This window comes from Bos javanicus, chromosome 3 (genome assembly GCF_032452875.1).
Source record: "Bos javanicus breed banteng chromosome 3, ARS-OSU_banteng_1.0, whole genome shotgun sequence".
NCBI lineage: Eukaryota > Metazoa > Chordata > Mammalia > Artiodactyla > Bovidae > Bos > Bos javanicus.
In genome coordinates this window covers 102,921,792-102,943,830 of record NC_083870.1, presented here as the reverse complement: position 1 = coordinate 102,943,830, position 22,039 = coordinate 102,921,792, and the positions used below count along the sequence as shown (strand labels likewise).

Here is a 22,039-nt window from a genome sequence, read left to right as displayed (position 1 = left end):
ACTCTCTGGGCGGGGCTTCTGCTGCCCCAGTGTCCAAGGATAATGACATCAGTCAGACAGTGTGCTGAAGCCTCTGTTAGTGGCTTAAGCCAAGGATTGTAAATGCAGGATATTCACCCCCTGTGCACTCTGTGGGTTGGCTTAGCATGAGCCCTGAGGAATGGCTAAGTCAGAAGCTCAGGTCCCAGCCTCACCCTAACCTCAGAGAGCCCTCAGGCCCTGCAGGCTCAGGCCTCAGTTTTGCTACCTGTAAACTGAGAGAATAACACAAGATTGAAACAAAGGGCTTTTATCCTGAGGGTGTTGTTTTGTTCCTTTGTGTACATTCCGGATCCTTGTGTTACACGCATGAACTGCTCTCTAGAACACCCATGTAACTGTGTCCTGGGGTGCAAACATAAGGAATCGTGTGTTTGTGCTGGGGGAGGAGAGACCCCAGAACAATATCCTCCCCATCCCTTCTCAATAGGAGGAAGCCACCGACTTCCTCCCTTTCCTGTCTCCTGCCTCCTGCCCGCTGGTAGGACTGAGGACCACGGGGAGAGGAGGGGAAGGGAAACGGCCCAACAGTCCCCAGGTCCGTCCTTACCACAACCCTTCCCCCACCCTAAGTGACCCCACTCCAGGACCTTCCAGGCCACACCCATCCCCAGACTGGGGGTGCCTAGAGGCCCAGAAGCAGGATAAGTCCTCCCCACCCCTCTCCCCAGCCACCCCTCCCACCCAAGCTAACTCATTTCCTCTTCCTCCCAAACACCAACACACCGACTGCACAGGCTGAGCAACCAGACCCAGTGAGTGGCCCTGGGCCCCGCTTGTGCTGGCTGGCGCAGTCAGCCTCCGGAGCATGGTCTGGCTGGAGCCCCCTTTGCTACTCCCCATCTTCTTCCTGGCTTCTCATGTTGGTAAGTCTCCCCTGAACCTCCCTGCCCAGGGTCTTGACTACCCCTGCCCCCGAAAACCCTAGCATCATTGCTATCTCTTTCCTCCACACCCTGATTCACTAGAAAGTGGGATCGGGGCCTGGAAAACCCAGGCAGAAGCTAGGGACTGGGGGAGGGAAGCAGCCACAGACTGTGTTGGATTTGAACATCACTGGGGAGCAGCAGAGTCTCCGGGCCCCCTGAAGTTTTCAGGGGTGCTCATACGGTCAGTGTGTGGGACTCAATTCAGTTATTCATTTGACAAACATTTATCGAGTACCAACAATATTCCAAGAGCTTTAAGAGGCAGAGCGCTTCTAGAGCTGTACAACAGATTGAATGACGCTGACCTCCTATGGCTGTAGTTGGGTTTCAATGAGGTAATTTACAAAGAGCACTTGCTAAGAGTTTCTGAATATGTGGTAGCCAATTCCTTCAGCGTGCTGCCCAAAGAGGATTAGAACACAAAGTCCACCTTGAGAGGCTTGCAGTCTAGTGGGAGACCCGGGACACTGGGTGAGCACGGAACAGACACAGAGGAGCACTGAAGAGTCAGCCTACTCTACTTCAGGGTAGGAGATGAAAAGGGATCAGGACAGACTTCACTCAGAGGAGTAGTCTTCATTCCAGGGCAATCAGAACAATAGACACAAGTCTCAGAGGCATGGAAGTACAGGGGAGTGAGGGATTCGGGAGGGAATGCACAGCAGGAGGGGCAGTGGGAACAGCAAGGGAGCTCTACAGCAAGCTCTGCATCCTGAAGGGCAATAGGGAGCCATGGAAGGTGTAGGCCAGAGAGTCACAAGGTCTTGGATGGGTCAGTTTGGAGGACAAGCTGAGGGAAGAGTGTGGCTATCAGGATGGTCCATGGAAGCAAGCATGAGGGTTAGCAAGGGAGACTTGAGGGTGGGGATGAAGTCTATAGAGGTTCTGAGGAAACAGAATTATTTTGTGACTAATTGGGGCAGTCAGGATAGTGCTTCAAAGTGTGGACTTTAGAGTCAGACAACCGGGCTCTGCCAGTTACTAATTGTATGCCCTTGGGTAAGTTATTTCTCTGAGCCTTAATTTTCCAGCTATAAAACTGGGGTAATAATACCCACCTCCCAGGAGAGCTGGGATGATAAAACAAGAGAACATAAGTAAAGGATGTGGCATATAACTGATCTCCGACAGACATTCATTATGATAGCAGCAGTATGAAATGTCTCGGAAGTTTGTATCTTAGGTGGGTTTTGCAGTCTACTGAGGCAGGAAGTCCAGAGAGGAGCAAGTCTGGGGAGAGCCAAGAGGCCTGCCCAGGGTTATTGACTCAGAAGTGATGGTGAAAGCCTGGAGAGGGGATGAGCTTGCTAGAGGAAGCCTGGAGAACAATTTTTATGACCCTCCTCTGGAAAGACACCAACTTCTGCAGAGTGTGAGGATCCAAAGGAAAACAGGTGCTCAGCACAGGACAGTCAGCTTCGCTTACTTGTGGCAAGCTTTCAAAGAATATCCATTGACAAGCAAAGCAGCATCTAAACCAACTAACCACTTGGCAAGGACAGTGTTCTTGCTGGAGAATCTCCAAGGACAGAGGAGCCTGGCGGGCTACAGTCCAGGGGTCGCAAAGAGTCGGACACGACTGAAGCAACAGCATGCAACAAGGCGTTGTCCTCTGCCTAGAAGGTCCTTCCCACCAATGACCTCTCCCTGTCCTCATCCTCAATCCCCACCCTATATCCTGCTCAGCTTTAAGACCCTCAAGCTGTATCTTCCAGGAGGCACCGCTCCAGCCCCTATCTCCCCCCTGCTAGGTCAGCTGTCCCTTCTCTGTGCTCTCTACAGTTTCATGCATTTGATAGGTGTGTCCAGAGGAAGCTCTGTAAAAGGCAAAGGTCAAGGCCCACCTGGTGTCCCTGCATGTTTCAGCCCCAAGTGGGCCCTAGGGCCTGCCCTCCCTGCTTCTGGCCTTTTGCTGGGACCAGAGCTCTCTTCCCTTCTGCCCCATAACCACCTGGCTGCAGAATGCAGCCTCTCCCGCCTTCAATCCCAGCACAGCAAACCGGTCCAGATTCCGGAGCGACCTGGGGACCAGAGCAACCAGAGGGGTCCCTCCAAGACACTTCTGATCTTTAGCGCTCTCCTAGCCGGCAATCTGGTGTTGCGGGGGGCAGAGTGGAGGGGGGCGGGGAGAGCGGCTCCCCTTTGCGGAGCAGCTGTAGAGACAGGTCAGGAAAGGGCACTGCCAGGAATAGAGTGAGGAAACGGTGATGGGGCGCATAGATCATTCTTTCTTTCCGAAGGCTGGGCTGTAAAGGGAAGCCATCTGGCTGGAGAAAGGAGGGGATGGGGAAGCTAGGGAAGGGGCTTTGTTTTTGTTTTTGTTCTGTTAGGATGAAGAGACTTGAGGGAAAGGGGCCGGTGCACCGGGAAGGGGATAGAGACAGGAAGGGAGGCGGATGGACGTGCCTGATGAAGTGCAGTGCCTGGGGGGCAGGGAAGGAGAGGGGAGAGGCTGCGAGGAGAGGGGCGAGAGGTGGAGGGCGGGGCAGGGGGAGGGCCGGGACCCTGCCAGATCGGAGCCCGGTGTCCCGGCCCAGGGGCGGCGGTGGACCTGACGCTGCTGGCCGACCTGCGTCTGACCGAGCCCCAGCGCTTCTTCCTGACCTGCGTGTCCGGGGAGGCGGGGGCGGGCAGGGGCTCGGACGCCTGGGGGCCCCCACTGCTGCTGGAGAAGGACGACCGCATCGTGCGCACGCCGCGGCCCTGGCAGCCCCCGCACATCGCCCGCAACGGCTCGAGCCGAGTGACCGTGCGCGGCTTCTCGCAGCCCTCCGACCTGGTGGGCGTCTTCTCCTGCGTGGGCGGCGCGGGGACGCGGCGCACGCGCGTCCTCTATGTGCACAACAGCCCCGGGGGTGAGTCCGGCCGCCGGTGAGGGTGGGGGGGGAGGGGAGGAGGGGCTGCCCTTGACCCCTGACCCCGCCTTCCATTCGCCTCGCAGCCCACCTGCTCCCGGACAAGGTCACACACACAGTGAACAAGGGCGACACGGCTGTACTTTCCGCGCGAGTGCGCAAGGAGAAACAGACAGATGTGATCTGGAAGAGCAACGGTAAGGGGGGAGGCGTCTGAACTGGGTGGGCAGGTAAACCCTTATTTCTGACACCCCAGCACCTCCATGGCCCTCGAAGCTCCTAGTGCTGACCCCTGACACAGCCATGACTCCATACACTTGTTACCCGCTCTGGCCAGCCTCCCCGGGCGTATCCTTTCTCCTGCACCAGATGCATGGGAAGCGCCTGCATCCAACTCGTCTCTGGCTGTGAGATGTCCCCCTACTGTGCCTGGAGGACCAGCGGCCTCATGGGCAGCTGCCTCCTTCCCTGTCACCCCCCAGTTAGCTGTGTTAACCCCTCCCAGTTGGGCTCTCCCAGAAGTTAGCAAGTACTATCACAGCAGGTCTGGCAGGGAGCAGAAACCCCCCCTGCTGAAAAGAAGGGGTAACAAAGCCCCAGCACAGGCAAGGGACATTTGGCCTCTTCCAGAGAGCTGTCCAGACGGGAGCAGGGGCCAGGGCAGGCCTGGGGATCTTAGTCCGGGCCTGGCCCCACCTGGCCCTGTCAGCTCCTCTGGCCACCGCAGAGGAGGAAGCCAGTTTTCTGTACGGCCCCAAAGATTCCTGCTTCAGCTCTCACACCCACAGCCCTTTGGCTGCCTCTTGTATCCCTGGACTCTTGTGCCAAAGGTTTTGCCTCTTGAGCTCCAGGGTCCCTGAACTAATAAGAGACGTGGAGTCAGGTAGACCTGTGTTCTCTAGAATCTCTCTTCCATCCTGAGCAAAGAGGAAGTGGAGAGGGGTGCAGAGACGAGAACCCTAATATTAGGGTTCACAGATCCTGGAGGTAGAGGCTCCTGGGAATTAACTGCACAAAGAAGAGGGGAGAAGCATTCCAGGAGGATTGATAAGAGCAAAGGCAGGAAGCTGTGAGACACCACATTGTTTCTGGAAGAGATAGAGCAGTTCAGGAATGCTAGAAGTCAAGATGTGAAGAGGTGTGGGGCTAAAGGGCTGCACTGTAGCCAGACTGGTGAAACTGATGTGTTGAGGAGTCCGATGCTGTCCCTGGGGCAGTAAAGAACTATTGAAGAGCTTAAGCAGGGGAGCTATGGTGGGGTCTATTGGAGGAAAATCTCACTGGTCACCCTGAGTGGAGGACAGACAGGAAGCAGGGGGACTGGAGGCAGAGAGACAGCTTGGAAGGCTGTGGGAGGCTGGGAGCAGGGTAGTGGCAGTGAGCGTGGAGAGAAGCCGGCAGCTGTAGGAGACAAGGAGGACGTGGACTGAACAGGGCTTGGTGATTTACTGAGTGGTTGGTGGAGCATGGAAAAGACGCTGCCTCCCACATTCCTGGTTCAGGTCCAGACACTCGCTGGTGCCTTCCCCCGGTCTGTTCACTCTGCCTGACCCACACTAATGTGACTTGGGATAAGGTGGGCAGAGGGAGGGGACACCAGCTCTTGTGTGATGCTGAGGCCCCTATCCCGTGTATGCCCGCAGGATCCTATTTCTACACCCTGGACCGGCACGAGGCCCAGGACGGGCAGTTCTTGCTGCAGCTCCCAAACGTGCAGCCATCGTCGAGCGGCATCTACAGTGCCACATACCTGGAAGCCAGCCCACTGGGCAGTGCCTTCTTTCGACTCATCGTGCGGGGTCAGGAGCAGAGGGCAGAGGTGGTGGGTGATATGGGAGGTTGGGACCCCTGTGCATACTTCCTGTGGATCCCCCTGAGCCCCCAGGGCCGCCCCAGTCCTCAGAGGCAGTGGTCCAGTGGGTGAGGGTCAGCTGCTGAGAGTACATTCCTGCAGGCTGTGAGGCAGGGCGCTGGGGACAAGACTGTACCAAGGAATGCCCAGGCTGCCTGCATGGAGGTGTCTGCCATGACCAGGACGGCGAGTGTGTGTGCCCCCCTGGATTCACTGGGACCCGCTGTGAGCAGGGTAAGGAGGAGGGGGCACCAGGACCTGGGCAGGAGAGGATGCCTGGCTGGGAGAAGACTCGCAAACCACGAGGATGGACTTGGAGGGTGAGGATGTTCCAGTAGGTCTTGAACGCTGAGACCCAACAGAGGCTTCTATACCCACATGCCCTCTTTCTAGCCTGCAGAGAAGGCCGTTTTGGGCAGAGCTGCCAGGAGCAGTGCCCAGGCACATCAGGCTGCCGGGGCCTCACCTTCTGCCTCCCAGACCCCTATGGCTGTTCTTGTGGATCTGGATGGAGAGGAAGCCAGTGCCAGGAAGGTACGGACTAACCCACCCTCTGTAGTCTCTGACCAGACAGCTGGCTGCAAGCCTGGCCCCAACTCTTCCTTCTGGCCCTGCTTCACACACCAAGCCCTCCACCGTCCCCTGCTCACTTGACCAGTGCCCTCTCCACCAAGCCTGGCATTCCCCAGGCCCCAGCTGTGCCCTTGTTGCCCCCCGACCTGTGCCCCTCTAACTATACCCCCTCTGTGCCCAGCCTGCACCCCAGGTCGTTTTGGAGCTGACTGCCACCTCCAGTGCCAGTGTCAGAATGGTGGTACTTGTGACCGCTTCAGCGGCTGTGTCTGTCCCTCCGGGTGGCATGGGATGCACTGTGAGAAGTCAGGTATGAGCACGGGGGGTGGCTCTGAGGAACAGGTCAGCTTCACCAGATGCATCCCCCTGGCTCAAAGCCCCTCCTCCCCCTGGGGATGGGCAGCAGCCCAGGGTGGGTGGGAGCCCCAAGGGGACCCTGACCAAGCCAAGAGATTCAGGAAGGGCTTCTGGAAAGAGGTGTGATCTCAGATGGGGTATGAAGGACGGGAGAAAGATGGCTAGGGAGAGAGCAGGGCAAAGGCCGGGGGATTGAGGACTCAAGCTTTAATACCGGGACAGTGGCATGAGGAGAGGCTCTGGAAGTGTTCAGAAGAGGTCAGCTCTCGGGGCGTTTGAATGACAGGCTGTAGGGTTTGCGCTGAATATGATAGCCCTGCAGGGAAGGGTTGAAGAGGTCCATCAGAACTGCTGTCAGGTGTGGGTTTGAGAGAGGACCCCAGCTGCTGGGGAGGGAGCGGGAGCAGGAAAGCCCAGAGGATCTGTCACGGGGCCCAGAAATGATAGAGGACTGAACCAGGGTTCTGGCGGTGAGGCTGGCGAGGGGTCTGGTCTCGGTGTGGGAGGGTCTGAGGAGGCGGAGGGCACAAGAGGCAGATTCGGGGGCCTGTAGAGGTGGGCACGAGGGCCTGGAGGTGTTGCCCAGACTTTGCTGGCTTGCAGGCCTGCATGACTGGGATGCTGGTGGTGCCTCCTCTAAGATGAAAGACTCAGGGGGCAGGGGGGTGGAGGCAGGGGGCTCTGTGGCAGTTGTGTGTCTGCCCTTACAGGGCCTCCAGGATGAGTGTCCCCTCTTTCCCCAGACCGGATCCCCCAGATCTTGGACATGGTCTCAGAACTGGAGTTCAACTTAGACACAATGCCCCGGATCAACTGTGCCGCAGCGGGGAACCCCTTCCCAGTCCGGGGCAGCATGGAGCTCCGCAAGCCGGATGGCACGGTGCTCCTGGTGAGCCCCATGACCCCAGGGCCTCTGGCGGTCCGGGGCCTCTGCCCACCCTCAGGCTTCTCCACCCCTCGGGGCCTGATCACAGCTCAAATTGGGTCAGGCTGATTGTTGAGGGACCAGCTCCCAGTCTCTGTCCCCTTGTCAACTTGGACAAACACACAAACCTCTGCCGCATGGCACACTTTCTCTGAGGCCTGCCCCTCTCCCCTGCCTCTCTCAGTCCACCAAGGCCATTGTGGAGCCAGATAGAACCACAGCCGAGTTTGAGGTGCCCCGCTTGGCTCTTGGGGACAGTGGACTCTGGGAATGCCGCGTGTCCACGTCTGGTGGCCAGGATAGTCGACGCTTCAGGATCAATGTCAAAGGTCAGTGATGTCCCAGGTCCATGGAGGATAGATGGCAGACAGAGTGGGCGCTAGCCAAGGCTGCTCAGATAGGAGCAGGAAGGGCAAGAGCATGTAAGGTCACAGCCCAGCACCAGGCAGAGAAGAGGGCTTGTGGTCAGCCTGAGGCCTGGACCGGGCACTCTCCAGGCTGGAGCGTAGCTCAGTCCCCCCTGAAAAGGGAACCCATGCCCCAGAAATGAGGCACTCTCCAGCCTTGCCCCGGGCAATGCTTCCTTTCTATCTCCCCCGCCCCGCAGACACACGGTGCCTTTCTCTCCACTTCTGCGATGCTGTGTTCCCTCCAGCCCCAAGTCACACCACCGGGTACCCAGTGCTACAACAGGGGAGTGCCTGGGGCTGTGGACCTGTTTCATTTCCCAGAAGTGCTTCCTGGTGAATAAGGAGGCAGCTGCCAGTGCCCAGGACTGCTGAGAGCCGAGCACCCCCACCCCCATCTAGGTGTCCCCCACCTTCTGCAGCATCATAAGCATCAGACGTTCACACCCCCTCCCGCCCCCTGGTCCTCTTTCCCTGTGCTCCTGACCCCGCCACCACCTCCCCTGACATGAGCCCAGATCTCCTGTCCCTCTCCCTCTTTCTCATTGTACGACTCTGCTTCCCATCCTATCTCTACTTCTCTGTCGCCCCCTCCACCACCCCAGGGTCCCACCTCCAGCCTTCCTCTTCTCACTCTCCCCAGACCACTTGGCTTTGAATCTTCACTACAAATTCTAGCTCCATCATCTAAGCGAGTTACCTTGCCCCTCATAGCTTGTTTCTCTCTCTGTAAAATGAGGATATCAGCACTCCCTTGATAGGATTGCTGTGAAGATTAAATTAGATGATGCGTTTAAGCATTTGGCACAGTGCCTGACGCAGGGTATGTGGTCAATGTATATTGACATTTATTGCTATTAGTAGTTATAATGTCACCTATTCCTAAGATTTCAGCCGTTCCCTGGCAACTCCCAGATAACGATCTGCAGCCTGGACCCCTCTCCTGGGTTCCAGACCTCTGTGTAATGGGGGTCTGGTTCTGAAGTCAGTGGGGAAGTCACCCGGTGCACGACTCAGGGGCCCCACTCCAGGTCACCTAATCCTCTGCGTGAGCCGCAGGCCCAGGGGCTCCATAGGATCCAAACTGGACCTTCCTCTCCCTCCAGGCCAGCACTTCTTCTGTACATGTGTGTTCCTGCCTGGCAACATTGTTCTTTCCCACCCCTTCTACCACACCCCTGCATCCTCCTTGACCCTCCTCCCTTCCCCCATCCCTCCATTTATCCATGCTTGCAGTCATCCATACATATATCCATTTTCCTTAGAAAATCCATCTGGGAAATGTTTGGACGAGGCCAGGGAACCAGTTGAGACATTAATGCAATAATCTGGACAGAAGAGCTAAGGCAGGAAAGACAGTGACCATGGGGTGAGGAAGCTAAGCAGGAGCACAAAAGCTGTTTGGGATAAGATGGGCTGATTTTAGATGGCCTGGTCAGACAGACTTTGTTTAAACCCTGGCTGCATGTCCTTAAGCAGGTCATTCCATGTCTCTGAGCCTCAGTTTCTTCATTCTTAAGATAGGGATGATGAGCCCTGCCTGAAGGCAGTTGTCAGAATTGGAGGCCATGCACGTGAAGCATCTGGGTTGAGCAGGTGCTTCATCACCTGCTACTTTTTTTTAATTAAGAGAGTGATGAATGATGGGGGAGGGGCAGAGAGCAGGGTGACACTGCCTTGGGCTTTAGCCTTCTTTGTCCTCCCCCACATTGTATGGCGGAGTGCCCTCCCCCAAACCCCTGTCTGGCCATGTCACTTCCTCACTTAACATATTCTGGGACACCCTCATCTCCTTGTTTCCGAGTCCCTATGCCCTGAATTGTCCTCCCTAGGCCCTGGCCACTTTGATCATCTGTTGCACCTGGTCTCTCCCCAGCCCAGGGGGGTCCCCAGGCCCAACCTGAGACCCAGAGTTATCTTTAATGCCCAGAGCACAGAGTCTGCCTCTGTGTCTGAGGGCTGGGTGGGCTGTGTGGGCCACGCCTTACCCTGAGTCTCCTGGCAGTGCCACCAGTGCCCCTGACTGCCCCGAGGCTTCTGGCCAAGCAGAGCCGCCAGCTCGTGGTCTCCCCGCTGGTCTCCTTCTCTGGGGACGGACCCATCGCCTCCGTTCGCCTGCACTACAGGCCCCAGGACAGCACCATGGCCTGGTCTACCATCGTGGGTGAGGGGGCAAGAGCTAGGGGCAGGATGGGGTGCCGGACAATGAGGGGTCGGAGGAATGGAAGGGAGTGGGGAGTGTGCGGAGAAGAGAGGGGCTGAGGGAGAGCAGAGGCTTCTGGACGGAGTTGGGACTGAATGCTGCGTGCTGTGCACCCTGCCCCCAGTGGACCCCAGTGAGAACGTGACGTTAATGAACCTGAGGCCGAAGACGGGATACAGTGTCCGTGTGCAGCTGAGCCGGCCGGGGGAAGGGGGGGAGGGGGCCTGGGGGCCTCCCACCCTCATGACCACAGACTGTCCTGGTGAGAGGCCCAGAGTCACCCCTTTCTGTCCCCCAGGGGTCACTGTCCCGTGCGCTCTGGGGTTGTCTCAGCTTGTCAGCCCCGGGGGTCCCTGCCTTTCCCACTGGAGGTTGTCCCTGGGGGTTCAGCATCCCGTCCGGCCCCCAGGACCTACCAGACAGTTCTGACCTCTACCTCTGGCCCCAGAGCCCTTGTTGAAGCCGTGGCTGGAGGGCTGGCATGTGGAGGGCCCCGACCGGTTGCGAGTGAGCTGGTCCTTACCCCCCGTGCCGGGGCCGCTGGTGGGCGATGGTTTCCTGCTGCGCCTGTGGGACGGGGCCCGGGGACAGGAGCGGCGGGAGAACGTCTCGTCCCCCCAGGCCCGCACCGCCCTCCTGACCGGACTCACGCCTGGCACCTACTACCAGCTGGACGTGCGGCTCTACCACTGCACCCTCCTGGGCCCGGCCTCGCCCGCAGCGCGTGTGCTTCTGCCCCCCAGCGGTACGCTTGGGAGGGGGTGGCGGGCTCGTGACGAGGGAGGGCAGAGCATGCAGGGAACACACAGGGCCCGAAAGGACATGGGAGGTTACAGGAGCCTGGATGGACAGGCAGAGACCACAGGACGTGGAAATGGGCGCAGGGAGGATCTGGATGTCAGGCAGACAGGAGCACAGGGAGGACAGGACACGGGAGGATCCAGGATGCCAGGGCCTCCAGGAGTGACTAGGACAGAGGCAAGCCCAGGGAGGTCAAGGGAGGGGGTGGGGCGTGAGGAAGACATGGGGCCTGGGGGACATGGGGATACTGTGAGGAAGACTTGGGATGTAAGGGGAAGCAGAAGCTCGTTGGTGAAGGAGGCCACAGCGAGAGGAATATACAGCCCAGGAAGAAACAGAAGTCGGCAGCAGATCTCCCATTTTGGGGTCGGTAAAGCTGCGGGCACAGCTAGAGCGGATCTGTCTGACCCCACAGTCACACAGCCTGGTCCCATCTGAGCCCCACCTTCCCACCCCAATCTCCCCAGGGCCCCCAGCCCCCCGACACCTCCATGCCCAGGCCCTTTCAGACTCTGAGATCCAGCTGATGTGGCAGCGCCCCGAGGCTGCAGCCGGGCCTATATCCAAGTACATCGTGGAGGTGCAGGTGGCAGGGGGCTCCGGAGACCCGCTGTGGATGGACGTGGACAGGCCCGAGGAGACGAGCACCATCGTCCGCGGCCTTAATGCCAGCACGCGCTACCTCTTCCGCGTGCGGGCCAGTGTCCAGGGCCCTGGCGACTGGAGCAACGTGGTAGAACAGTCCACCTTGGGCAACGGTGAGATGAGGGGCTGCCCGGGCCGCGGGGTCGGTCTCAGGTGCTCTCCCTGGCACGTGATCCCCTGCCTTGGCTCCAGGGCCTCCTAGGCCCCTCCCAGAGAGTGATATGACACCTGGCAGTGAGGGCCCTGACCCTTCCCTTCTTTCATTTTTTCTGTTTTTCTTTGATGTGGCTCTTCTTCTTTCTTTTTTTTAAATTAATTTGTTTATTTTTGGTTGCACTGGGTCGTCTTTGCTGTGTGCAGGCTTCCTCTAGTTGTGGTGAGGGGGATGACTCTCTAGTTGCCGTGCTCAGGCTTCTTATTGCAGTGGCTTCTCTCTCTTGTTGCGGAGCACAGGCTTTAGAAGTTGTGGTTCGAGGGCTCTGATGTGCAGGCTCAGTAGTTGTAGCACACAGGCTTTGTTGCCCCGAGGTATGTGGAATCTTCCAGAACCAGGGATCGAACCCCTGTCCCCTGCATTGGCAGGCGGATTCTTAACCACTGGATCACCAGGGGAGTCCGACCCTTCCCTTCTTATGACCCATTGTCCTAGTGCTGGGAAACTCATGACATTCCAGCAACCTGCTGGTCCTAGGCCTGACATCCCTGCTCCCTCCCTGGTACTGGGATCTCTGACCTCCACCTCTGTGTGACCCCGTGGTGGCCTCCAGGTTCCCTGACCCAGGCATCTCTGTGATCTGCCCCTCTTCTGGTGTCCAGGGCTGCAGATTGAGGGCCCAGTCCAAGAGATCCATGCAGCTGAAGAGGGCCTGGATCAACAGCTGGTCCTGGCTGTGGTGGGCTCTGTGTCTGCCACCTGCCTCACCATCCTGGCTGCCCTCCTCACCTTGGCGTGCATCCGCAAAAGCTGCCTGCATCGCAGACGCACCTTCACCTACCAGTCAGGATCGGTCAGTCACCTGTACCCGCCACCAGGCATATGTGTGCAGACCCTGCGTATATATGTGTCCCTGTATACACACAAGTATTTGTTCACTGTGAGTGTGTATGTGTGCACGCATGGATGTTTAGGTGTAAGACTATACTCAAAAGCATACAAGGGCACAATCTGTAATTTTATCCATTTCTACAGAATTGAATGCAGCTCATGAGCCCAGGTATATTAGTGATGAAATATTTAGTATTCCCAGTTCAGAATCATTCAGTTATGTCCATATTGCACCAGGGTCAATTCGGGGTTCTCCCCCTTCCCATGAAGGGTGATGGATGCTTGGGAAGCCTGATGAGAACATGGAGAATGCCTGGGCTCCATGAGGACCTCTCTCTGGCCAGGCCGTCCTGCACGCATCTGTGGCTCATGTCCTCAGCCCTTCTGTGACCTCCTTTGGGCCAGAAGGGCATTTGCACTTTGAGTTCCTCATCCCAATCTCCATCTTTGCAAATCCCAGGGCCTCCTTGGACTTAAGAACTCCAAGGGCCTTCCCTGATCCTGCAGAGGGCAGCATATTCTGCAGCCCTCAGACCCATTGCTGCAGCTCCTCCTACAACTGTTTCTACTGCTCTCGAGTTGAGCCGAGCCTGCAGCCTCACCTGTCACTCCTTGCGAGAAGCACAGGCCTCCCTACTCTTGTCTTCCCTGTAAACCTGAGCACCAGGCCCCCACTGAGGGGGTAAGGACTGGGGGAGGGTGCTAACTCCCCTTCAGGGACCCCAGCATCACCCCATCTGTCACCCTCCTCCACCTCTCTCTCCTCTGGAATCTTCCCCACTGTTGTCACTTATGATCCGAACTCTGCCCTGGTCCTCTGTGCCTGGACTCGGTATTTACAAAGAAGTTTTGGCATTTCAAAAAAAAAAAACCCTCTTCTCTCTCAAGGGCTGATCCTTGTGATAGAAAGCCTAGTGTCCAAGGCTGTTGTCTCTACCATGCCTCTAAAATACTCCCTTCAGAGATTCAATCGGCTTCTTTGTTCCAGGCTGCGTTGGCCTCCCTCTGAGGTCAGTGTGTGCAAAAAGCGGCCTGGCTGTGGTGGGGGAGGGTCAGGGGTATGCATGTGAAGGGAAGGAGCAGGAAAGTAGTCTTAAATGGATGTAGCATCCTAACATATATCAAGACATTCCCCTGCCCCAGGCGCCTATGTGCGGGTATCTGTGTGCATGAACGCGTGGCTGGGCGTGCGTGTGCCCATCTGTGAATGCCCCCATCAGCATGCACCTGTATCCCTGACATATGTGTCCCTCTGCTTGTTCTCCTGTACGAGCACATGTCCACATGTACCTCTCATGGATGCCCTGCCTACTGGCCTCCACTAGAACACGCGTGTGTGCGTGCAGGTGTGTGCTTTCAGTTGTCTACGTTTCATGTGAATCCGTGTGACCTGTGTCCTCAGACCTCTCCCATCAAGCTGGGCTGCGGCTCATATGGGGACCCACACCCCAACATTAACCATTCTTTGTATTCTCACATTGGCGGTGCCCATGGTCCCGCTCAGCTATTTCCTTTCCCTGCTCTCAGCCCTGCCCAGGTGGCCCAGGGCCTACTTGGCTAGGGCAAATGGATGGTCTTCTCTGTTATGTTCTTTCTGTCTTCAGGTCCTGGGTGGTTTGAGAGCTATGGGAGCTGCCAAGTGGGTGGACAGGGGTCATCTCTGCTTCTCTGCTATGGAGAAGAAAACCACTCCACTGGCTGCCCGCTGCTCTAGGCTCAGCATGGAGTAGGTACTCACTAAACATACCCCGATCCACTGCCCAAGGCCAGAATCCACTCCAGAACCTCCCTGGTGACAGCACAGCCTGGTTGGGGGATTGGAAGAATAAGGGGACGCTTGTTGCTCCCACCACAGCTCACTCCAGTGCCTCTTGGTTTTAGGGTTAGGAGTATCAACCTGCCGTTGACTCATGCCGTGGCTTCCAGCAATTTTACCTACTCCTTGTTCCTTCAGAGCCCACACACTAGATCTCCAGCCTGTGGTCTCTGCATTTCTCTCTGGACATCTGTCTACCCACTGGCCCACCTGTGGCTCCATCTCATATGATTCTGTCTCAGTATGTGTCCTGTGTCTGTCCATGCCTGGCTGGCCACCAGGGTGCCCTCTGTCTGGGTCTCTGTTTGTTTGTCTGATCACTGTTTTGTCTGCCTGTCCCTGTGTCTTGTGTGGACTGTCTGCCTACTTGTCCCATCCTGTGAAGGGCGAGGAGACCATCCTGCAGTTCAGCTCAGGCACCTTGACACTGACCCGGCGGCCAAAACCTCAGCCCGAGCCCCTAAATTACCCAGTGCTGGAGTGGGAGGACATCACCTTTGAGGATCTCATTGGAGAGGGTAACTTTGGCCAGGTCATCCGGGCCATGATCAAGAAGGATGGACTCAAGATGAACGCCGCTATCAAGATGCTGAAAGGTCCGCTGAGAGCAACCCCTGCCCCAGCCCTGACCCTCTCCTTTCTTCCTCAACCCTAGGCCCCACCTAGCTTCCACCAGCAACTGACCCCAGCCCTCAACAGCCCACACCCTTTCTCCAGGATTATTTCCGGCAAAAGTGATATTGGATTCTTTACACAGAGTATGCCTCTGAAAATGACCATCGTGACTTTGCGGGAGAACTGGAAGTTCTGTGCAAATTGGGGCATCATCCGAACATCATCAACCTCTTGGGGGCCTGTGAGAACCGAGGTGAGCCCCCAACTCATCACCTACCCCTTCTTCCAAACCCTCATCATCAGCCAAGACCTCTAGTAGCTTATAGGAAGCTTCAGGACACCAAAACATCACTGTTGGTTCTCCTTCATGTGCCAGGTTCTCTATCTAGTACCGTAAGGTGCCTGCTGCCATCCCAGGTTGTCTGAGTATAAATCACCACCCTGTATTCCTCACCTCCCAGGTTACTTGTATATCGCCATTGAATATGCCCCCTATGGGAATCTGCTGGATTTTCTGCGCAAAAGCCGGGTCCTGGAAACTGACCCAGCTTTTGCCCGGGAACACGGAACAGCCTCCACCCTCAGCTCCCGGCAGCTGCTGCGTTTTGCCAGTGATGCTGCCAATGGCATGCAGTACCTGAGTGAGAAGCAGGTGTGTGTGTGTGTGTGTGTCTTTGGGGAAGGTGGGCTAGCAGGATGAGGGGAGACCATCAAGCACTTCAGAACATCAAATCAGCAGGCTCTAATTGAATATGGAATTGAGGATAGAGAGGATGTAACCCCAAGTTGCTGGCCTGGGTGAGTGGGTGAGACCACCCCCAAAGCAGGTCTGTGTTTGGGGATGTGGCTTAGCATTTTGCAGCTGTCAGCCTAGAACCAAGGAGGGAGGCCTGGACCAGGGACAATAGTCTGGAAGCTGTCACTTCAGAAATAGGGGTGCTGGTGGCCAGGGAGTGGGTGAGACTCACCAGGAGAAGGGTGGAACAGACGGGAAGCCTGAGCCCAAGTCCAAGGACACCCCGCTTGAATGAAAGGAGGGAGGGGACAGTTGGAGGAAGGGATGTGAGACTAAGGGAGGCATTTTGAAGTTGTTAATGTATTGAGTATCTTTGAAAGTAGAGGGCAGGGGGCCAGGGCAGAGGGAGGGATGATAGAGCAAGGTCTCTGAGGAAGGTGGAGGGCCCAGTGAGGAGGATCTGGAACTCAAGGGAGAGATCACTTTGGGCAAGAGAAGGGCCTTTCCACTGTCATCAGTGGAGCAGGGGTCAGGGAGAGGTCAGGGAGAGACGGGGTCAGGGAGCATTCAAAGAAGAGAAGATGTAGTGTGGTCACTGGGGGAAAGTCAACCGTTGTCCCAGGAGAAGGATACAGCCTGAACTTGGCTATGGCCCAGATCACAAGTAGGAAGGGATGACAGTCCCCACTGTGGTTTTTCCCAGGCACGAGGCTCTGAGTCGCTCTGAGTCTCTGAGTCTCAACCTACCTCAGGTTGAGGCCTGGGGTAGGTGGGCAGAAGAGTAAAGGGCTACTAAAGGCCCAGAGGGCCCAGGAAGCCAGCCATGAGGTGGACCCCCTCCCTGGCCCTGGAGTCCCAGGCTCCATCATCCTCCATCGTCCCTGACTTCTAACCATGCCTGCAGTTCATCCACAGGGACTTGGCTGCCCGAAACGTGCTGGTCGGAGAGAACCTGGCCTCCAAGATTGCAGATTTTGGCCTTTCTCGAGGGGAGGAGGTTTATGTAAAGAAGACTATGGTAAGTCTCCTTCAATCCTCCCCTTCAGGGCCGGTGTCTCGCCCTGCCTCCCAAAACCTGCTGAACAGCCCTTTCTCCTTACCCAACCCCTCAAACCCACTCCCTCCCAGGGGCGTCTCCCGGTGCGCTGGATGGCCATTGAGTCTCTGAACTACAGCGTCTACACCACCAAGAGCGATGTGTGAGTGTGGGAGTGCAGACAAGCAGGAGGGTTTGGTCCTCTAAGGATGCATGTAGGTGTGACCTGGACACACCTCAGAGATGTGTCAGGTTGTCCAAGGCATGACTTGGCTGCCCCTAGGGTATATTCCAGGTATGACACAGATGTGACAGATGTGTCTTAAGCATGCCTTGGTCATGCCCAGCATCTTAATGGGAAGGCGGGGTTGGGCGGCGGGGAAAGTAGCTGAAAGGAAGCTTCATCTTGGAAGGTGTTTCAGGGTAGCATTGGAGTAGGAATGGTTTAGGGCTGTGTTTGACTAAGAGACTGGAGGATGCCTTGGAGAGGTATGGGGCTGCTGGCGGATAACGCCTGGGTAAATGGAGAGACCACTCAAAAGAATGCTCTGACCTTCCTCTCTGAGGGGCAGGTCATCCCCACTGGAGAACCTAACCAGAGCATGACCCCCAGAGGCCGCTTCTGTGCTCCCTCCTCCAGACAGCCATCCTGGCACACCTCTGCCCCGCTCTTCAACCTGGCCTGCCCAGCACTCCAGCCCTGGTCCTGGCCCTTCCCCAAGCTCTTTGGCCTGGCCTGCCCAGCTCACTATCTACCACACCAACACCCCTCTAACCACTACTCCCCTACTTCCTACTTCTGCCCCAGGTCCCTTGAAATGCCTCCCCCGACTAGAACTCCTACCCTGGCCTCAGCCACCTCTCATCTGCTCAGCTGCTGTTATAATATAAGAGGCAGCTAAGAGCAAGGGCTTTGGAACCAGACTGCCTGAGTTTGAATCCCAGCTCTGCCACTTGCTAAGTGTGTGACCTTGGTGAGCTAGCTAACCTCTCAGTGCCTCAGTGTCTCTGTAAAATGGGGATAATAATAGTGCCTATATCATAGGGTTGGTGTGAGGGGTAGATGAATTAACATATACATTAAATGATGAGTGCCTGGCCCACAGCAAGTACACAGTAAAAATGTTAGCTGTGATTATGTTGAGCCTGGGAGGCTGTGAAGGAATTTCAGTAGCAGAGACCACACCTGGCCAAGGCCCGACCCTTGCAAAGTAGACATAGGTAGGGGCTGGGAGGGGCTGCACACTTGGGGTAGGTAGACATTAAGCTGCTGGGCCCCAGGGCCTAGAAGGTAACTCAGTGCATCCTCCTCATTTCAGTTGGTCTTTTGGGGTCCTCCTCTGGGAGATCGTGAGCCTTGGTGAGTCCCTGAGCCCTGTTCCCCAGAGGGCCCCCACCTTTCCCTGACCCCCACCCCTCTCCTCCTGGGCCCTGGGCTAAGAGAGCATTGCCCTCCCACAGGGGGCACCCCATACTGCGGCATGACGTGTGCCGAGCTATATGAGAAGCTGCCGCAGGGCTACCGCATGGAACAGCCTCGCAACTGTGACGATGAAGTGTGAGTCCCTCAGCCTCGAGCCCTGGGCCCCCTGTCAGTCACCCCAGCAGGCCCTGACCCTCATCTCATCGATCCCCACCCGCAGGTACGAGCTGATGCGGCAGTGCTGGCGGGACCGTCCATACGAGCGACCCCCCTTTGCCCAGATTGCGCTACAGCTGGGCCGAATGCTGGAAGCCAGGAAGGTGAGGAGAGCACCGGGGTGTGGGGAGAGCTGGGCTCACTGAGCTCACAGGATTGCCCCTCATAGTGCCCATAGGAGCCAGAAGGCAGCAGTCTCCATGGCCCTGTCCCCACCAACAGCTGCACCACAGCTAAACTGGGCCCTGGGGCGTGACGCCCTTTCTAGCTCTCCGAGTTGGACACTGGGCCTTTCTAAAGCCTTCCAAGACCACTGATTAGCTTCAGCAGCAAGTCCCTGTCCCAGATCCCATGTCCAGGACTCCCTGCTTTCCTCTGCTGGGGTCATCAGTCCTTTCTTATCTTATCTTATGGACACCTCTTCTCACCTGGCACAGAGCCAGGGTGGAATGCACGAATGGTCAGCTCACCAAATGGATGGATGGATGAGTAACACAGTAACTGAATGAATGAATGTATAGAATTAGTGGATGAATGATATAATAATCATACAAATAAACTAATTAAGGGAATTCCTGAATTCCTTGCTGGTCCAGTGGTTAGGACTCCATGATTCCACTACAGGAGGCACAGGTTTGATCCCTCGTCTGGGAACTAAGATCCTGTAAGCCACATGGCAAAAAAACGTGTAATTAAATAACTAAATCTAATATAATAATATCATAAGTAAATGATAATAATAATATAAGTAAATGAATTATCAAATAAATCTAAGTGAAGAAGTACATGAAAATGAGTAATGTGAAAAGAGTTCTTAAATATCAATTAATGACTAAATAGTTTTGGGAATTATTAAACTATCTTAAGAATGAAGGAATAATCAAATAACCATGAAAGCAAAAGTTGCTCAGTCATGTCCTACTTTTTGCAATCCCAAGGACTACATTCCATGGAATTCTCCAGGCTAGAATCCTGGAGTGAGTAGCCATTTCCTTCACCAGGGGATCTTCCCAACCCAGGGATCGAACCAGGTCTCCCACATTGCAGGTGGATTCTTTACCAGCTGAGCCACCAGGGAAGCCCAAGAATACTGGAGTGGGTGGCTTATCCCTTCTCCAGGGGATCTTCCTGACCCAGGAATTGAAGTGGGGTCTCCTGCATTGCAGGCAGATTCTTTACCAACTGAGCTAAGTAGTTACAGAAATTATTAAACTATCTTAAGAATGAAGGAATAGTCAAGCAACCATAAAAATGGGTAAATCAGCAGAAATAGCCTTATGAGTACAAGAATAAGTAAATGAATGGATGAATGCACTATCCATCAATTCATTAGCTAAGGGCATGAAAAAACACCTGTCCAACATTGTGTCAAGGGTCTCTCATGTGAGCTTCCCAGCTGTGGTCTGATATTCTTGCTGCTCTGGGCTGGTGAGCACCACCCTTGGCCATGGGGTCATCTTGAGTCTCCAGTACGGATCAGTGTCTCTTCCAGTACCCCAACCATATGGAAGTCGAGGACCTCCAGGGCAGGCATACCCCATCCCTGGCCCCCCACTAAAGCTTTCTCTGCTCCCCAGGCCTATGTGAACATGTCGCTGTTTGAGAACTTCACATATGCAGGCATTGACGCTACAGCTGAGGAGGCCTGAGCGACTGTCCAACCAGATCCTGGCTCTGCTGGCCAGAGCACACTCAGCTCTCCAACCTGTGACTGCTGATCCTTGTCGCCTGAGCTGCCTCAAGGAATTGGTTTTTAACTTAAGGAATAAAAATGGGGATCCAGGGATGGGGTGGGCTCAGGGGTGGGGTGGGTCCTCATCCCTTGCAGTTGCTCCCAGTGCCTCCTGCATCACTGATGGCTACCCTCACATTCTTCCTTCTGGCTCAGCTGCTCCAGAGCTGTTTGCGCTCTTCTGCTCCCTCCACTCAAACCCCTGCTTCAACCCCTCCATTCAAGCCAGCACTCACACCACTAACGTGCCGTTTTCAGCTGCGCCCGACTCCCAGCCTCATAATCAGGAAAAATAAATGCTCTAAGAAGCTCCATCCAATGTCTACCTTTTACTGCTGGTCAACCCCAGGGAAAATTTAAACCAAAGAGGGAGAAACTGGACTTTCCAAGAAAAGAAATGCTCTCCCTTGTTATACTGTCATTATTTCAAGCTCTCCATGGTGGGAGATGTCCTGAAAGACTCATTTTACACATACACTGCCCCCACATCGGGCTTCCCTGATAGCTCAGTTGGCAAAGAATCTGCCTGCAGTGCAGGAGACCCTGGTTTGATCCCTGGATTGGGAAGAGCTTCTGGAGAAGGGAAAGGCTACCCACTCCAGTGTTCTGGCCTGGAGAATTCCATGGATTGTATAGTCCATGGGGTTGCAAAGAGTCAGACACGACTGAGTGACTTTCACTTCATAATCACTCCCTCACGTCACTATCATAATGAGAAGCCCAGTTTTCCCCTAGTCTCTTCCCTGTTCTCCAGCCTATACTACCAATATGTCTCCCTAAACAGCTGCCAGTCTAGGATTCTCTGCTCTGTCCAAACAGTCCCTCCCCGCATCGGCTCTAGCCCAGCCTCAGTTCAGACTGAGCACCAGACAGAGTCTGGCCTGTCTGGTGCGCCCATATTACTTTTGTCTGTAGGCAACCTTCCCTGGCTTGGTACTGCCCACCTTGTGGGCCCCAAAGGAAGAAGGCAGAAGTCATTTCCAGCTTCAGTCAATCATAGCAGGATGCCTGTGCCTTCTTCAGAGTCTCTCGGTGTTTGGGGAGGTGCTCCCTGTCCTGAAAGCTAGGCCCACATCACTACCCTCTGCTGTGTGGGCTTCAGGTTTGCCCACCCTTCTGATCTGTCACTGCTGGCCTCAGGTTTCTCTCCCACTGCTCCTTAAAAAACAAGACATCTTGCTTCTCACATTTTTTCAGAGAATCAGATAAACTCAAAGAAGCCATAACATAGCATGACATTGTGGTTAACAGCATAGTTTGTGGGATCACACAGACCATGTCCAAGCCCTGGTTTTATCACTTACTATCCGTGTGACCTTGGTCAACTCACTTAATCTCTCTGAGCTTCAGCTCTCTCCTCTGAAAAATGGAGTTAGTAATAGGTACCTCCCTGTTGTCAGCACTGAATATGATCACAGCACTGAACCTTGGAAGTAGTATTCAGTAAGTGTCGGCTGATAACATTATATACAAATACAGGAGGTTGGGGGAGGGGTGTACTCCAAAAAGACTTGAGTGCTAAGAGAGACTTTAAGAAGAAGAAATTCACTGGAGTAAATGGGAGGCTATGCATGCTAGGGGAGATGGCATTTACTTAGATGAAATTCCATTTCTGATCTATTGCAGGGCTATTTCCAGGTCCAGGGTGGAAGGATTAAAACTTTATCTCTGATAGGGACCAACATATAGACAAAGATGCCCTTGTGGGATGACAGATCCTGTAAACAAACTAAAATACAGTGGTGTATGCTATAGGAGCAGGAGGGGGATCTGGGGGATACATAGAAAGGAGATGCAGTCAGGAAAGCTTTTCCAGAAAAAGTGACATTTTAAT

At 55.4% G+C, this 22,039-nt stretch overlaps 1 protein-coding gene across 1 annotated transcript; it reads left to right on the top strand.

Moving 5' to 3' along the window:
* Nucleotides 1-660: 660 nt before the first annotated feature.
* On the top strand, nucleotides 661-20,519 carry TIE1 (tyrosine kinase with immunoglobulin like and EGF like domains 1). Its single transcript, XM_061412246.1, has 23 exons — nucleotides 661-905; nucleotides 3,506-3,823; nucleotides 3,910-4,020; nucleotides 5,467-5,622; nucleotides 5,778-5,909; nucleotides 6,069-6,209; nucleotides 6,430-6,558; nucleotides 7,349-7,494; nucleotides 7,715-7,859; nucleotides 9,943-10,101; nucleotides 10,265-10,402; nucleotides 10,589-10,885; nucleotides 11,409-11,699; nucleotides 12,403-12,593; nucleotides 14,833-15,043; nucleotides 15,205-15,315; nucleotides 15,524-15,714; nucleotides 16,703-16,816; nucleotides 16,927-16,997; nucleotides 18,154-18,194; nucleotides 18,296-18,392; nucleotides 18,478-18,577; nucleotides 20,051-20,519. Exons 1-23 carry the CDS (start codon nucleotides 848-850, stop codon nucleotides 20,120-20,122), a joined length of 3,420 nt encoding a protein of 1,139 aa, XP_061268230.1. The 5' UTR covers nucleotides 661-847; the 3' UTR covers nucleotides 20,123-20,519.
* The last annotated feature ends 1,520 nt before the right edge of the window (nucleotides 20,520-22,039 follow it).